Genomic DNA, 18,814 nt, shown 5'->3' with positions numbered 1-18,814 from the left:
CATTAGACCTCATCCACACATTAGACCTCATCCACATACAGGCCAGCATTAGACCTCATCCACACATTAGACCTCATCCACACATTAGACCTCATCCACACATTAGACCTCATCCACACATTAGACCTCATCCACACATTAGACCTCATCCACACATTAGACCTCATCCACACATTAGACCTCATCCACACATTAGACCTCATCCACACATTAGACCTCATCCACACATTAGACCTCATCCACACATTAGACCTCATCCACACATTAGACCTCATCCACACATTAGACCTCATCCACACATTAGACACATTAGACCTCATCCACACATTAGACACATTAGACCTCATCCACACATTAGACACATTAGACCTCATCCACACATTAGACCTCATCCACACATTAGACACATTAGACCTCATCCACACATTAGACCTCATCCACATACAGGCCAGCATTAGACCTCATCCACACATTAGACCTCATCCACACATTAGACCTCATCCACACATTAGACCTCATCCACACATTAGACCTCATCCACACATTAGACCTCATCCACACATTAGACCTCATCCACACATTAGACCTCATCCACACATTAGACCTCATCCACACAGGACAGCGTTAGACCTCATCCACACATTAGACCTCATCCACAAAGGCCAGCGGATTTGTCCATTATCACTGTATTGGTTCATTCATTGGTTCATACTGGACATTGTGGAGTTTGGCTATGTTCGTTTGGTGCGTGTGTGTGAGATAGGTGCGTGTGTGTGTGTGTCATATGTACGTGTGTGTGAGATAGGTGCGTGTGTGTGTCATATGTAGGTGTGTGTGTGTGTGTGTGTGAGATAGGTGCGTGTGTGTGTCATATGTAGGTGTGTGTGTGTGTGTGTGTGTGTGTGTGTGTGAGATAGGTGCGTGTGTGTGTGTGTGTGTGGGAGATAGGTGCGTGTGTGTGCGTCATGGTTACGTACCTGGCACACCATCAGCTTGTTGCTGTAGTTGTTGCAGGTGAGGTTGGACAGGATGCCGGCAGCACAGGTCACCACGTTGATGTCGTCACTGCCCAGCAGCTGGACCAGAGTCCCCAGAAGACCCTCCATCCCCTCCTGGACAACACCACCATCAAAAGGACAAGGTCATTTCACAGGCTCCTTTGTTTGGTTTTAACCCATTCTGACCTGAGATCAGATTCACACGAGGTTTCCACTGGACACACACTGGTCTGATTAACCCATTCTGACCTGAGATCAGATTCTAAAAATGTCAGTCGTTCTTCGATTTTTCAAAAAATAGCAGACCTACAAGCTCGTATCGCGCCACTCGGTGGCGCGATATGAGCTTGTAGATCTGCTATTTTTCAATAGCTAAAGCATAACATGATGCTGACACCAAAATGGGTGCCCGTTCAGAATGGGTTAAAAACAGCAGATCTACAAGCTCATAGCGCGGCACCGAGTTCCGCACTACGAGCTTGAAGGTCTGCTATTTTTGAAAAGTCGTGAAAATGTGGTGCAAATCTTTGAATATATATTCTTTCAGAGCAAACGTTTTTGACTCAAATCTTTGCTTCTGGGAAGGGGGGGGGGGTCACTGGAACAACATATTTTCAGATGGGGGGGGTCGGCAGGCCAATTACATATATTTTTGGGGGTCCTTGACATGAAAACCGGCATAGAAACATGAGGTTCTTCCTAAAAACAGTCAGGATTTTAGAAGTCATTTTTTAGAGATCTGATCTCAGGTCTGAAGGGGTAAACTTAACAGGTCCACAACAAGCTCACAAGGAGACAGATGTGTAGAGCGGCCATTTTTTCCACTATTCATTGTACAACCACGTAAACAGGGCTTCAAGGACCACTTCACCACTTTTCAACCTATCTTCATATAATAGGTCCTCACTAATAATCATGAAAAAAAATGGCGCAATTGTTTTCTACTCGGTCTGTGTCTCATAGGAGGGCTGTGGGCAGTTCAGAAACCGTCTTCCAGTGACATCATCGATGGGGAATCCAAGCTAATAGAAACTGCAGGCTTTCTAGTCCTGAAAAGTTGCAATGCGAAAATGGAAGCCATCGTTCTCACGATAATGAAAATCTAAACACATTTGTAAAAAAAATCTTGTTTAAAAAATAATCTGACTAATGATGTCACTGGAGGACGGTTTCTAAACTGCCCACAGCCCTCCTATGAGACACAGACTGAGTAGGAAAGAATCGTGCCATTTTATCATGATTATCGGTGAGGACCTATTATATGAAGATGGGTTGAAAAGTGGTCCTTTAAGTTAGTGGGCTCAAATTGGTCATCTCAGCGTGGTTTTTACCTGCTTGGTGGCGGCGTCCGACAGATTCCTGAGGGTCCAGAGACAGTTCTGGACAAGTCGTTGGCTGGGGTCTGTCAGGTGGAGACCCAGGGCCTGCATGCCCCCTACACACACACACACACACACACATGGTGTTAGCATCATGCTACGCTTTAGCTATTGAAAAATAGCAGATCTACAAGCTCATAGCGCGCCACCGAGTGGCGCGCTACGAGCTTGTAGGTCTGCTATTTTAGAAATTTTTGAAGAACGACTGACATAGAAACATAGCTTTTTCAGAAAACTGTCAGGATGTAGACGACATTTATAGAATCTGATCTCAGGTCAGAATGGGTTAAACGGTGACAATATGTGACCAGATTTGACTGAGAGCAAATTCCAGCTTTTCACCAGAGGAGAAAAGCTTTTGTTTTTCAAAATGAGTTAATAGCACAAACAGACTCTTCACATATTAGAGTATGTCTGAAATAAGTGTCAGAGCTGAAATCGACATGTAAATATGAAATAAATGCTTAAACATGTAGCTATAGGTGTAATGTTAGAGACCACAGAAGACATGTAAATATGAAATAAATGCTTAAACATGTAGCTATAGGTGTAATGTTAGAGTCCACAGAAGACATGTAAATATGAAATAAATGCTTAAACATGTAGCTATAGGTGTAATGTTAGAGACCACAGAAGTGAACCTTTCAAGCCTGTTTTCTCAACTCTCTGTTTCTCTGCCAGACATTACTCTATAAGCCATATCTCCAAAACTGGTGGGTCAAACTGAACAACCAATATGTCAATGTGAAGCTATGATTCCCTGCTTTCATATGAAATGAAAAAACAAAAATTACAAAAAATCCAATGGCAGTCTCCCAGTCAAATTTGGTCACATATAAATAGAAGAAAGCGCTCATGCGATATTGGAGCTTCCAGAACTGGACCGTGCATATATACATATATATATATATGCCTGTCTATGTACTGTATGTGTACATACCAGCCTCCACGATGGCGGGCTTGTTGCTGGAGCAGACGGACAGAACCTTCAGCACTCTGCTGGTGGTCCACAGGAGCTTCTCATAGGTGAAGGTCCTCATGATGTTCACCAGAGCCTGAGGCCCACCGCTGGCCAGGATGATCAGCTTTAGGAAGACACAAGAGGAGAGACCGTTAGTGCACGGTGGCACACACGCACACAAAAACGCACGCCTCTCGTTGAAACTGACCCATCTGAAAAGGCCCTTATGGCGAAATAAAATGACAATTTTGTTAACTCATTCTGGGGCGGGAACCCCTTTTGGTTTTGGCATTATGTTGTGCTTTAGCTATTGAAAAATAGCAGATCTACAAGCTCGTAGCGCGCCACCGAGTGGCGCGCTACGAGCTTGTAGGTCTGCTATTTTTGAAAAATCGAAGAACGACTGTCATAGAAACACACAGGCCCACAATCAGGGTGCTGCAGACCCACACCCAGGGTGCTGCAGACCCACACCCAGGGTGCTGCAGACCCACAGGCCCACACCCAGGGTGCTGCAGACCCACAGGCCCACACCCAGGGTGCTGCAGACCCACAGGCCCACACCCAGGGTGCTGCAGACCCACAGGCCCACACCCAGGGTGCTGCAGACCCACAGACCCACACCCAGGGTGCTGCAGACCCACAGACCCACAGCCAGGGTGCTGCAGACCCACAGGCCCACAGCCAGGGTGCTGCAGACCCACAGGCCCACACCCAGGGTGCTGCAGACCCACAGGCCCACAGCCAGGGTGCTGCAGACCCACAGGCCCACACTCAGGGTGCTGCAGACCCACAGGCCCACACCCAGGGTGCTGCAGACCCACAGACCCACAGCCAGGGTGCTGCAGACCCACAGGCCCACACTCAGGGTGCTGCAGACCCACAGACCCACAGCCAGGGTGCTGCAGACCCACAGGCCCACACCCAGGGTGCTGCAGACCCACACCCAGGGTGCTGCAGACCCACAGACCCACAGCCAGGGTGCTGCAGACCCACACCCAGGGTGCTGCAGACCCACAGGCCCACACTCAGGGTGCTGCAGACCCACAGGCCCACACTCAGGGTGCTGCAGACCCACACCCAGGGTGCTGCAGACCCACAGACCCACACCCAGGGTGCTGCAGACCCACAGGCCCACACCCAGGGTGCTGCAGACCCACAGGCCCACACCCAGGGTGCTGCAGACCCACAGACCCACACCCAGGGTGCTGCAGACCCACAGGCCCACACCCAGGGTGCTGCAGACCCACAGACCCACACCCAGGGTGCTGCAGACCCACAGCCAGGGTGCTGCAGACCCACAGGCCCACACCCAGGGTGCTGCAGACCCACAGACCCACAGCCAGGGTGCTGCAGACCCCCACCCAGGGTGCTGCAGACCCACAGGCCCACACCCAGGGTGCTGCAGACCCACACCCAGGGTGCTGCAGACCCACACCCAGGGTGCTGCAGACCCACACCCAGGGTGCTGCAGACCCACACCCAGGGTGCTGCAGACCCACACCCAGGGTGCTGCAGACCCACACCCAGGGTGCCAGACAGATTCAGGTGAGCTGCCCAACGTACAAAACGGTTGAGAAATGACAGTTACTGTGTGTGGGGTCCCTCTACTGTACCCTGTACTGGCACACCCAAAATCACCATCATACTATAATTCTAACAATGTCTGTGTGAGTGTGTGTGTGTGTGTGTGTGTGTGTGTGTGACAGAAACACCGCATTATCTCCTCATTGCCTGCACCAATCGCTCCCACTTTTCACACAGGCATTGACCATATGAATATGGAGGGCGTAACTTAGCCCTTTTTTCGATTTGACACATTAATGATTATTAATGAATTGATTAGTCAATTACAAACGCAGCCGGGCGCAGTACCCCTTACGGCCACAATATCTCACAACGGGTAAGGGCTAGTATATATATAAAGTTAATATGTATGTGTGTGTGTGTGTGTGTGTGTGTGTGTGTGTTCGGTTGCGCACAGGTGGTGAAAAACAACGATGATGTTTTCGTGCTCAGACGCACCCACCCACCCACATAGCTCCGTAAGGGAGTGGTTGCACCACAAAAATGACCGATAGTCACTGGTGACAGAGTGGACCAGGTCGCTGTAGCTGGTGACAGAGCGACCATAAAATCCATAACATCTACACCACTCGTATGAAAAAAGCCCACATCATGAAAGACACCAGCCATCCCGCAAATACCCTGTTCAAACTTCAAACTACTCCCCTCCAAAAAACGCTACCAGAGCATCAAATCTCGACACCACCCACCCGTCTCAGTAACAGTTTCTACCCCCAGGCAGTCAGGCTGCTGAACAGCTGACCTTGAACTGTATCGCACTGTTTTGTCACTTCACTTGCACTTTTTTCTGTTTTTTTCCTGTTTTTCTTGCATCTATAGATGTTTGTTTATGTCCTGTGTATGTAAGACTTCAAAATAATTTATTGTAATTATACTCTGTATCTATACACATGACAAATAAACCTGAACCTGGTACAGGTCGAGCGGAGGCCGCTAAAATGCTAAAAACGTGTGGCTGATATGATCTGGGGGAAGGACGCCAACATGCAAAACGCCCTCCTCCGGACCAATACTGGATCATGACTCGACCCGGTGCGTGCCCGTTTTTCCTCCCGGGAATTTCCCCAGTGAGGGGGATATCTTTGTAATAATATGCTATTGGCTGTTTGTATTCTTTTTGGAAAAAATATAAAAAGATACTCCTGTGGAAAGGCTATATTATTTTACTTATATTGACCCTATAAACAATTTAGTATTATTTAGTATATGTAAGGTTTTGCACACTCAAATGGTACCTCGTCAGATAATCCCCACATATCCTACAACAACTTCTGTGAACAGACTTCACTGTAGTAGCTTTTCATAAATTATATTTGTACTTAACCCATTCTGACCGGGCACCCATTTTGGTGTCAGCATCATGTTATGCTTTAGCTATTGAAAAATAGCAGATCTACAAGCTCATATCGCGCCACCGAGTGGCGCGATACGAGCTTGTAGGTCTGCTATTTTTGAAAAGTCGAAGAGCGACTGACATTTTTAGAATCTGATCTCAGGTCAGAATGGGTTAAACTGTTCTGCTGTCATGAAAGTTTATAGTTAGAGAAATTCAAAGTCCAGCCGTCTGCTGTCCGTCTGCTGTTCCCCTCACTGGGGAAAATTCTGGGAGGCAAACAGAAACGGGGCGAGTCATCTTGTTACCCTCCGGACCACCGTGAAAAGCCCCGTCTCTCCTCACCTTGCTCTCCTGGTTGCCATAGGCCAGGATCTGCAGGCAGTCGGTGGTGATGGCGAGGAACTTGACGTTGGTGTTGGCCAACAGCGCCACCATCTTCTGCAGTCCGCCGGCCAGGCGCACCGCCATCTTGGCGCCCTCCTGGTGCAGCAGCAGGTTGTGGAGGGTGGTGATGGCGTAGAACAGGACGCTGTCCACCGGGGACCTGGCCACAAAATGGAGGACAAAAACACACACGTTAGCACATCCAGACCAGGTTGTGGAGGGTGGTGATGGCGTAGAACAGGACGCTGTCCACCGGGGACCTGGCCACAAAATGGAGGACAAAAACACACACGTTAGCACATCCAGACCAGGTTGTGGAGGGTGGTGATGGCGTAGAACAGGACGCTGTCCACCAGGGACCTGGCCACAAAATGGAGGACAAAAACACACACGTTAGCACATCCAGACCAGGGGGGCCGTGAGACGGATACTTTGTGAAGCCACTAAGGAAATCGGGACTTCCTGAAAGTTCATATAATGGCCTGTTGTGGCGCTGTCTGTCGTTGGGCCCAATATCTCCATAGAGGCCCATGTATTTGGGCCCAACTTCACCTAGACTGTATTACCGTAATAAACATGGTCATGAATACTTTCTGCTTCCAGTCACTAGTTTAAAGTCTCATTTCTCATGTCGTAATATTATTTTTGGAGAATTATGGTCCCATTTATTAAAGAAATGACCATAAAGTCGCGTATGTTCTGAGGGGCGTGGCTACCGTTACAGACTATGATCGGGAGTCCCGCCTCGTTGTCTGGGCCAGCCAATGGGCCAGCTGGGCCCAAACGGATCTAGAAAGACGGCGATTTACAATTCAAGGACTGACAGGCTTCATCTTACGTCCATATCAGACCCGGAGAACGCTTTGTCCATATTCTTTTACAGTCTATGATCGAGACCCGACACCACATTCTACTAAATGTCTTCTAAATCATGACAGTTTTCTGAAAACTCGTCAGTGGTTCTCAAAACCCGTCAGTGGTTCTCAAACCCGTCAGTGGTTCTCAAACCCGTCAGTGGTTCTCAAACCCGTCAGTGGTTCTCAAACCCGTCAGTGGTTCTCAAACCAGTCAGTGGTTCTCAAACCAGTCAGTGGTTCTCAAACCCGTCAGTGGTTCTCAAACCCGTCAGTGGTTCTCAAACCCGTCAGTGGTTCTCAAACCCGTCAGTGGTTCTCAAACCCGTCAGTGGTTCTCAAAACCCGTCAGTGGTTCTCAAACCTGTCAGTGGTTCTCAAACAATCTCATGTCAAGAACCCCCAAAAGTTATAAGTAATTGCCCCCTGAATTTAGAATAGCTGATCGACAAAAGCTCAAAATGTGTGCGAAAGCATACGTTCTGGGATCTTGTAGATAACGTGATGAAAACAAGATGGCTAAACAAAAAAGAAACGGACTGCATGGCATATTTGTAAAAGCGGATAAACCGTTTCAGCCAATAGATAGTAATCATGTACAGAGGGTATGCGCGTGACATCATCATCAAAGCCGGAAGTTATGCAGGAACGCCTACAGAGTGGCAAAAAACTACTTTCTGGCCTTGCCCGCCCCTACATCCACACAGAGAAGTCCTGTCTGATTGCATTAACCCATTCTGACCTGAGATCAGATTCATACGAGGTTTCCACTGGACACACACTGGTCTGATGAACCCATTCTGACCTGAGATCAGATTCTAAAAATGTCAGTCGCTCTTCGATTTTTCAAAAATAGCAGACCTACAAGCTCGTATCGCGCCACTCGGTGGCGCGATATGAGCTTGTAGATCTGCTATTCTTAAATAGCTAAAGCATAACATGATGCGGACACCAAAATGGGTGCCCGGTCAGAATGGGTTAAACAACGTTAAACTCACTTTGCATGTTGCTTTGCCACTCGATATGCCATTCCCTTTAAGCATGCACATACCCTCTGCATATGCAATGAAAGGAACATTTCCTAAAAAAGGCACACTTCCATAAAATCTGTGTGATTCATCGTGTAAGGATACACACTAGTACAACAAATCTTTACTCGAATTTCTCGAAGGCATAAATCTGAAGTCTCATCCAGAGTTGTATCAATACTATGGTGACAAAACTGATAACCGGTAAGATGAATGACCTATTCATAATACTACAGTTTTAGCAGATATAGTCAGTGACAGTGACCACCTTCGCTTCTAGGGGGGCCAACAGCATGGAACAAGCTCCCACTGTACCTTCGTCAGGCAGCCTCTGGAGACATTTTTAAAGCTCAGCTCAAGACCCACTTCTGCACCCTTGTTTTTAATTGATCTTTCATTTTTTTGTTATTCATGTCCTCACTGTATTGCATTACCTCTTGTACTTTTTAATGTTTATGCCTTGCTTTTCTTTTCTTTTTTTCCTCCATTGCTCTGTAAAGCACTTTGAGCTGCATTTCATGTCATGAAAGGTGCTATATTCCCTGAAGAAGGCAACTCCGTTTGCCGAAACGTTGGCAATACAAACTTGCATCGTGACTACGAGCTGTGCGACCTCTCCTCTTTCCAGTCATGAAAGGTGCTATACAAATAGCTATACAAAGTTATATTATTATTATTATTATTACAAAAAACAGAGAGTTGGGGTGAGTCCCTCATCACTGTGGCATGACATGTTGGTGGTGGTCACCTCATCACCTAAAACTAGAGTATGAATATGCCTCATGTTCCCTCTATAGACCGATTCACAGAGGGTTTCCTGGGTGCGGCGGCCGTTACTGAGGTGTACCATTAAGTGCAGCAGCACTGATTAGCTACACTGGGTCTACGGAGCACCTGCTCCATGGATTACACCTCAGTAATGGCCGCGCCCAGGGCACCCCTCTGTGAATCGCTCTATAGCAGGACTAGAGAAGGCACAACACAGTGTTGTTGTTCCTCAACGTTCGTGACTACTAGGCCAACGTTACAGCCATTAGCATGTCAACCCATTCTGGGGCGGGAACCCCTTTTGGTGTTAGCATCATGTTATGCTTTAGCTATTGAAAAATAGCAGATCTACAAGCTCATAGCGCGCCACCGAGTGGCGCGCTACGAGCTTGTAGGTCTGCTATTTGAGAAAGAAAAATCGAAGAACGACTGACTGTCAGGATGTAGAAGACATTGTTAGAATCTGATCTCAGGTCAGAATGGGCTAACACCACCGAGACGCAGCTTTTATCAACAGGCCCTCCAAAAACAAACTACCAAAGTCTGTTATGCACGTTAGCATAAGCCCCAAACATTCATAAACAAACTACCAAAGTCTGTTATGCACGCAGCATAAGCCCCAAACATTCATAAACAAACTACCAAAGTCTGTTATGCACGCAGCATAAGCCCCAAACATTGATAAACAACTACCAAAGTCTGTTATGCACGCAGCATAAGCCCCAAACATTGATAAACAAACTACCAAAGTCTGTTATGCACGCAGCATAAGCCCCAAACATTCATAAACAAACAACTACCAAAGTCTGTTATGCACACAGCATAAGCCCCAAACATTCATAAACAAACTACCAAAGTCTGTTATGCACGCAGCATAAGCCCCAAACATTCATAAACAAACTACCAAAGTCTGTTATGCACGCAGCATAAGCCCCAAACATTCATAAACAAACTACCAAAGTCTGTTATGCACGCAGCATAAGCCCTAAAAATTCATAAACAAACTACCAAAGTCTGTTATGCACGCAGCATAAGCCCCAAACATTCATAAACAAACTACCAAAGTCTGTTATGCACGCAGCATAAGCCCCAAACATTGATAAACAACTACCAAAGTCTGTTATGCACGCAGCATAAGCCCCAAACATTCATAAACAACTACCAAAGTCTGTTATGCACGCAGCATAAGCCCCAAACATTGATAAACAACTACCAAAGTCTGTTATGCACGCAGCATAAGCCCCAAACATTCATAAACAAACTACCAAAGTCTGTTATGCACGCAGCATAAGCCCCAAACATTCATAAACAAAAGTCCAATCCTCTCAGTGGACTAATCCTGGTGTTAGCCCATTAAAACGGTGTCATTGTAGATTTTACACACACACACATACACACCGTATAAATAGCAAAAGTACTAGCCGATTAACCCATTCTGAACGGGAACCCATTTTGGTGTTGGCATCATGTTATGCTTTAGCTATTGAAAAACAGCAGATCTACAAGCTCGTAGGGCGCCACCGAGTGGCGCGCTACGAGCTTGTAGGTCTGCTATTTTTGAAAAACCGAAGAACGACTGACATTTTTTAGAATCTGATCTCAGGTCAGAATGGGTTATAATCAGACCAGTGTGTGTCCAGTGGAAACCTCGTATGAATCTGATCTCAGGTCAGAATGACTTTTTTTTTTTAATCTCACCCCAGCATCTTGACGAGGGCGGGGATGCCCCCGGACTTGAAGATGGCGAGCAGCCCCTCACGGTGGTGGGAGAGGTTGTGCAGGGTGCCGGCCGAGCAGCGGGCCGTCTCCACGTCGCCCGTGTTCTGCATGGCGCGCACCACGGCCGACACCATCTGGGGCGAGCGCATCAACGCGTGGCGGGACGCCTCCTTCTTGGACAGCTGGTGCACCATGACGGCGGCCTTGTTCACCACCACCTGACCGCCGAGAGAGCGAGAGCGAGAGCGAGAGCGAGAGCGAGAGCGAGAGAGAGAGAGAGAGAGAGAGAGAGAGAGCGAGAGCGAGAGCGAGAGAGAGAGAGAGAGACGGGAGCGTAGCATGGATGGTCAGCTTGTTTTTGTCGACTAAGGGCCCATTGACACTCCTATTTTAGAGCCGAATAAAAGTGGGTTCGGCTCTGTAGAGCCTACAATGTGACGTCATTCGGCTCTGTAGAGCCTACAATGTGACGTCATCTGACGTTCGGGGGGGGCGTGTACCGTCCTAAAGTCGGCTCTTCGGTGCTACTGAAAAGTTCTGATGAGCCGAAATCATTTCGGCTCTACAGCGCCGAAACAGCGGTAACATAGGAGTATGAATCGGCCCTGTAGAAACAGCGGTAACATAGGAGTATGAATCGGCCCTGTAGAAACAGCGGTAACATAGGAGTATGAATCGGCCCTAAAACTAAGACGAAAAATGTTCCCCCCTGACGAAAACTAAGCTATACGACGACTAAAACTAAGACTATATCATATATATCGACAATTTCGTCATGAAATAAAAACGAGACAAAATGTTAGGAAGGGACTATAGTGGACAAGAGATCCAGTATAAGACATTTTACACTTGATTGCATGCTGAAAATAGCCGATCTACAAGCTCACAACGCATCGCAGCGCGATGCGTTGTGAGCTTGCATTTTCAGCAAGTGTAAAAACAGTCAATACGACGGCATCAAGGCCCGCCAAAATACATTTTAGTCGACTAAATCACCTGTAGATTTAGTCGACTAAAACCGTATGACATTTAGTCGACTAAAACTAGACTAAACCATAAAACATTCCGGGTGACTAAAACTAAAATGAAAACTATTCAAAAGACAAAGACTATAACCCATTCTGACCGGGCACCCATTTTGGTGTCAGCATCATGTTATGCTTTAGCTATTGAAAAATAGCAGATCTACAAGCTCATATCGCGCCACCGAGTGGCGCGATACGAGCTTGTAGGTCTGCTATTTTTTGAAAAATCGAAGAACGACTGACATTTTTAGAATCTGATCTCAGGTCAGAATGGGTTCGTCAGACCAGCGTGTGTCCAGTGGAAACCTCGTATGAATCTGATCTCAGGTCAGAATGGGATAAAACTAAAATAGAAAATTTGCTGCCAAAAGCACCACTGGTGCGTGCGGTGTGAACCCACCTGGTCCTCGTCGTTGAGCAGCTTGGTGAGCTCGGGGATGGCGCGCGTGGCCAGCTCGGCGTCGTCCTGGTAGTTGATGAGGTTGACCACGGCGTGCTTCAGCATCTGGGACGGCTCGGCCAGCCGCTGCACCGCCGTGGGGTGGGCGGCGTCCAGCTGGGTGGAGGACGGGATCTGGACCCCTTCCTCCAGGGTCTCGGGGAACATGGCGGCGCGCACGCGCTGCGCCCGGGTCATGGCGTAGCCCTCCATGTCTGGGAGGCCGAGAAAGAAGAAGAGGAGGAGGAGGAGGAGGAGGAGGAGGAGGGATTATACATACAGTCCACCGTAGTCTGAAAACCCACCTTTTCAGACTCCATCATGGCCCATAGCACTTACCCTACGCCTTTAGATAGCATTTCTGTAGACTTAGATAGCATCTGATACAGACTTATAGCATGTTATGTAGACAGCACTATAATTGCATTGTATGTAGTCATAGCACGCCATAGTACATATGTATAGCATAGTAGTATAGATGTATAGTTTATATGTATAGTTTCATTATGTAGATATTCCACTGTTACTTTCTTAGCTTACGCATGTTTCATGATAAATGTTTTTATGTGATGTATTCCCATGCTTTTTTGTTCTTGCTTAATGTAAGTCGCTCTGGATTAAGAGCGTCTGATAAATGCCTAAATTGTAAATTGCATAAAGGTGCAGGTAGATCACCACATGGCCGTAAAAACAATAATTAAAAAAAGAAGGTTAAGCTCATAGCGCGCCACCGAGTGGCGCGCTACGAGCTTGTAGATCTGCTATTTTTTTGAAGAATCGTGAAAAGTGACATGAAAGTGTTTGAGGACGACTGTCTGACATAGAAATAAAAACATGTTTTCAAGAAAACAAGTCCGGATTTTAGAAAGACATTTGCAGAATCGTTCCCAGGTCAAAATGGGTTTTAAAGCAGGTAAACGGCTAAGATAGATAGATGCACCATACCTGGAGCCTCGGGGGTGAAGGGCTGGTTGAACTCCCAGTCGTAGAGGCCCGGGTCGTCCTCCTCGGCGTCGGGGTTGCCCTTGCCGCTCAGAGACGGCGCCGTGGTGGTCACCCCGGACTGGATGCCAGAGTCCAGGTAGGACTGCTGCTGCCACTGTGTCACCGCGGCCTTGCTGTCCCCCATGGCCATGTCCAGCTCCATCAAATCAGCTGCAAAGGGGAGGAGAAGAAGAGACTCGTTAAGAATTCAGCTGAACATTGTCAAGAACTTAGTGTATACCGTAGGCATGTAACGATACACTCAACTCACGATACGATACGCATCACGATATGAGGTTCACGGTACGATTTTACCATATTTTCAACACAATGATTTTCCAGACAAATGACAATTTCTTTTTTTTTAATGATTTATCTCCCCCCCCCCCCCCCCCCCCCCAAAGCTTTTTTCACAATTTTTATTTAACTACATTGCAAAGATAATTGCCTTCCTTGATGTATTAATGAGCATCAATAACGACCATCACCTGGGCACAGTCACAGACACATATACAGCTCCCCTCTGCAGGCCTCTACTGTCTCATTTCTCTACAAAATCATGTGAATATGATGGAATATGATTACAGCTGAAATGTCTTATCACACACTAGCCCCCCCTAAAAAGAATATATATATATATATATATATATATATAGCGATATATCGTTACATGCCCGGTATGCATGTACATATGCGTGTGGAAATGGGAAGATTGAGCAGACATCAGAGTGAAATATGGACATGAGGGTATTGATTTGAGCTCACTCTTTGTGGGCACTAACAGAGACTTTGCATATTATGCTACTGTACCTGCCTGTCACTTGTGGAGCAACAGAAAGCTCCGGTTGTAAAGGGATTCTGTATTGTATATTTTAATGTATTGTACCTTTTTTAAGTTTTTGATTCATGGGTTTTTTATTATTGTTTGGACCCAATGTTTTATACATTTGCGTCAATAAAGTAACTAACTAACTAACTACAATCTAGGGCCCCATTTAATACTTATTGTACAACCTGGGGTGTCACGCTAAAAAAAAAAAGAAAGCAGATTCACAAGCTCACATGACGTGACAAGTTGAGCTTGTGGATGGTAAGAGCTTCTTTTTTTTTTAACATAACACAAAACGTGATTTTAAAATTATTTGGAACTGTTGCACCCTTTACTTTCTGATCGAATACTTTCAGTCAGAAATGTAAAGAGCATGTGGTGCACAGCACAGCACAGACATTAAGGCTATTAAATCCATCAATAATAATAATATTTAGTCCCAAGCTCACAGCATGTTCAACGCACGACCTAGCGTGCTACCTTACTATTACTACTGTGAGACGTTTGATTCTGATGTCTTGATGCTACAAATTATGTTGAGAAGCCAAAAAGCAAAGCATTTTACTCTCGTATACGAGTATGCATAAGAGACGTATAAAAAGAAAAACATCTTTGCAACTAGGTTTGCATTTGTAAGCAAACAACTAGCATTTATTTGATACGCCCAGGTGTTCGGTTTTAAAGTGTGTGTGTGTGTGTGTGTGTGCGTACATCAAATTCCAGCCAAATGAAGACACGCTTTTATCCTCAACTTCAAAAGAAAACCGGCTAAAGTTAACTCACTTTGGGCTAGACACAGATTATCATCACCGCTTAATTCCAGAGTTTCTGAAGAACTAAGAGCTTTACCTGAACACACGTTCAATATGCACAACATTTCAGATAGGGGCATTAAATGCAATTAAAAGTATTTTTTTCAGAAATGTAAACACACAGCCGAATTTCTCCGGAATGCACTGGAAGATCAAAGGGCCTAATATTTTTTTTCATACTCACACTGGGTAGCCATTGTTCCCGCTTGGCCTCAGTCCGAACGGCTTCGAAGTCTGTGTGTGTAGAAAAGGAAAAAAAAGAAAGAAAAATGAATTCACACGTGAGAGCGGCGTCTCTAATCGTGTTTGCCAAGGCAAACCTAATGTTTATACATTTCACATCCACACAGCCTGCATGGGCTCCCACTGAATAGTCCCAATGTCGTCTTCTCTTTTGGGCTACACAGTAAAATCCTCACTACTGTAGATTTATTTATCCATGCATTGCATACGATCACAAAAAGAGTTGAAAGTGCACTCTCAAATAAAACGTTTTAACCAGTACGTTACTCCAATATATATATATATATATATATATATATAACCAAAAGAAACCTCTGCTGATTAACTATCAACTAATAGTAACTAATCCCCTGTCGAGAAAGGCTAGGAAACCAATAGTAGACGTACAGTCTGATAAAAAAAAAAAACAATATCTCCCCTGGCCCAAGCACCAAGCAAGGATTCCCCTCTTGGAAGAACTTAGGAGCAACAAAGATAAAGGAAATTCGGTCTTCCACGCATATGGCAACCACATCCAGAGTGAAGACATCAAACTTCTCACAGCACACAGCGTTAAACAAATCCTAAGGATTTTTTTTTTTTTTTTTTTTTTACAAACTACTCGAAACAGATCCCTCGGGGTTGATAGAACAGTCCCAATTCCGTGTGATAAATTGACCAACTAATAATAACTTAATCTCAAAGTGCTTACATGGCATACAAAGTCAAGAAAACAGATAAAAGATCAAAAACAATTTAAGTTCTGATCAATGGCAAGAGACACCCCCCAACTAGGCTAAGAAAAAAAGAGCATGTTGAAAACCTGACACACACAAAGGCATCAATGAGATCAATGCCTGTTAGAAAGACGTTAAAAAGACGTTTTTTTTTTTTTTTAAGTTAGTGGTACAAAATGGAACCGTAGACGGGTCACATTTGTACGGTACCCTACCCTTCTCCGACTTAACTAGTGTGTACCTGTCCTGTGTGCCCCACGGTTAACTTCTCCCTGATCTCTCAGGAACTTTACTAGTAAGTAGTGTTGCTTTGCTTGGTAAAAAAAAAAAAACGCAAATCTCTCTCCCTTTTAGTCTTTGATTCAAGGGGAAATGCCGGCGCCTCTGTCTCCACCTCCCTCGGCATTTTTTTTTTTAAGTTAGTGGTACAAAATGGAACCGTAGACGGGTCACATTTGTACGGTACCCTACCCTTCTCCGACTTAACTAGTGTGTACCTGTCCTGTGTGCCCCACGGTTAACTTCTCCCTGATCTCTCAGGAACTTTACTAGTAAGTAGTGTTGCTTTGCTTGGTAAAAAAAAAAAACGCAAATCTCTCTCCCTTTTAGTCTTTGATTCAAGGGGAAATGCCGGCGCCTCTGTCTCCACCTCCCTCGGCACACACACACACACACACACACACACACACACGGGGCAGGACTCAAGGGGAGAGGGAGAGAGAGAGAGAGAGAGAGAGAGAGAGGCGGTGTGGGTATTTCCAGGCCAACGTGAACACAATTCACCATTCAGCGGCGGCACAGAAAGAAAAAAAACACACACACACATCAAAGGCATATTTGTCCCCCCTCCCCCTCCCCCCACCACCAACCAACCAACAGCTATAGCTCGACCACGGCCAAGTTCCCACCTCGCTCTCAGGCTTGGGTTTCCACAGAGAAACCCATTCTGACCTGAGATCAGATGCATACGAGGTTTCCACTGGACAACACACTGGTCTGATTAAAACCCATTCTGACCTGAGATCAGATTATAAAAAAAAAAAAAAAAAAAATGTCAGTCGTTCTTCGATTTTCAAAATAGCAGACCTACAAGCTCGTAGCGCTACGCGTTTATGTCGAGTTAATTCACACAGCATCGCATCCACACACACACACACACACACGTTTAAGCCCACTTCTTTAAGCAGAGTTTAAAAAAATGAATATTCAAATGTAGTAGAGCTCGAAGTCAGATTAAGTGCCATTAAACAAATTACGCCTTAAAAACAATGACATGCCCCCAAAATGGAGATGGAAAGTGCTTCGGTGTTGATTTTTTTCTCCCCCCCCCCCCCCCCCAGCAGATTTTGAATAACACTCCATTTAGTCTTGGGTCCCATTTAGTCTTCTGACATTGTTTTAGTCTTAAGTCTAGTCGACTAAATATCCAAAAACCTTAAAGTCTTTTGGTCTTAAAAAGTCAACACTGAATTGGTTTTGGTTACCAATTCAACATTGAACGTCCCAGTTGGTTTTCCTCCATTAGCAGCCAGCAGCTAACAGGTTGGGCTAACCAAACCGTAGCCTAGCCTAGCCGACGCTAAAGCTAGCCTAGCCCTGGTCCTGGTCCTCTCTCTGAGAGAGGCTCGCTGTAAAACTTGGACCAGGGCTAAAGCTAGCCTAGCTAGCCCCCCCAACTAGCCTCCCAGTTCGTTCCCTAGTACTTTAGCTTTAGTACTTTAGCTAACATAAACAAACACTGCCTTCCAAACCCTCCTCAGCCTCACCAAATAAAATCCACGACCAAAAAGACCCCAAATAAAAGGCCGTTGTCTGTCTCTAGGCTAGCCCATTCTGAACAGGAACCCATTTTGGTGTTAGCATCATGTTGTGCTTTAGCTATTTTTTAAAAATCGAAGAACGACTGACATTTTTATAGAATCTGATCTCAGGTCAGAATGGGTTAATCAGAACCAGTGTGTGTCCCAGTGGAAACCTCGTATGAATCTGATCTCAGGTCAGAATGGGCTAATACTTTAGCTTTAGCTAACATAAACAAACACAGACTTCCAAACCTCAGACTCTCAACCAAATAAAATCCACACGACCAAAAAGACCCCAAATAAAAGGCCGTTGTCGGTCTCTAGGCTAGAGAGAGAAGCGAAGAGGAGGAAGGCCGGGAGACACAACAACAACACACAACTATCTGTCCCTCCACGTTCCAAACAATGCGTTTATTTTAAAACATTAAAAAAAAAGGTATAAACATTATAATAGTGCGTTAGCTTTAGCACGACGCTAGCTCGTTGCGTGGGTAAAAGTAGACCCAGAGAGAGCCCCCCACCACACACACACACACACAGCGGACAAACCAAAACCAACGGCGGCTTATTGAGAGTCCTTTGATTAAAAAAAAGAAGAGCTCTCGAGCTAAAAAGAAAAACGGAGCTCGAGCTTGGTACAAAAAGAGACAGACAGACAAGACAGACCCCCCCCCCCCCCCAAGCGTAAAATAAAATGATTATAAAAACCTTAAAGTCTTTTTTTTTTTTTTACCAGCGTCGAGTTTTACGGTGGTGGCTCCTCCGTCTTGGTTGGTGGTGTGGTGGTAACGGTTTGATTTGATTGTCCTCTTCTTGTGTGCGTGTGACTGTGTGTGTGTGTGTGTGTGGGTTTTTTTTTAAGTTAAAAATGGGAGAGCTAAAAAGGACTAGAGGAGGAAGAGGAGGAGGAGGAGGAGGAGAAAGGAGGAGGTGAACAACCCACCCGTTTA

The 18,814-nt window shown here is 45.7% G+C and overlaps 1 protein-coding gene across 2 annotated transcripts in view; it reads right to left on the bottom strand.

Moving 5' to 3' along the window:
* LOC310874668 (catenin beta-1-like) overlaps window positions 1-18,814 on the bottom strand; it is a 34,840-nt gene extending 16,026 nt beyond the window's left edge. The window contains exons 1-9 of one of the 2 annotated variants that reach the window (XM_083787530.1): window positions 18,598-18,814; window positions 15,288-15,337; window positions 13,424-13,633; window positions 12,440-12,693; window positions 10,994-11,232; window positions 6,604-6,805; window positions 3,318-3,462; window positions 2,330-2,433; window positions 978-1,112 (exon numbers count right to left, since the gene is read on the bottom strand). In XM_083787530.1, the coding sequence (XP_083643656.1) occupies window positions 978-1,112; window positions 2,330-2,433; window positions 3,318-3,462; window positions 6,604-6,805; window positions 10,994-11,232; window positions 12,440-12,693; window positions 13,424-13,633; window positions 15,288-15,300 (1,302 nt within the window). In that variant the 5' untranslated portion in view covers window positions 15,301-15,337; window positions 18,598-18,814. The remainder of the gene's footprint in view (window positions 1-977; window positions 1,113-2,329; window positions 2,434-3,317; window positions 3,463-6,603; window positions 6,806-10,993; window positions 11,233-12,439; window positions 12,694-13,423; window positions 13,634-15,287; window positions 15,338-18,597) is intronic. The other variant, XM_083787529.1, reaches the window with a different exon arrangement.

Source organism: Protomyctophum parallelum (genome assembly GCF_964188405.1).
Source record: "Protomyctophum parallelum genome assembly, chromosome: 1".
NCBI lineage: Eukaryota > Metazoa > Chordata > Actinopteri > Myctophiformes > Myctophidae > Protomyctophum > Protomyctophum parallelum.
The sequence above is the reverse complement of the archived record's forward strand: the minus strand, read 5'-3'. Positions and strand labels throughout refer to the sequence as shown.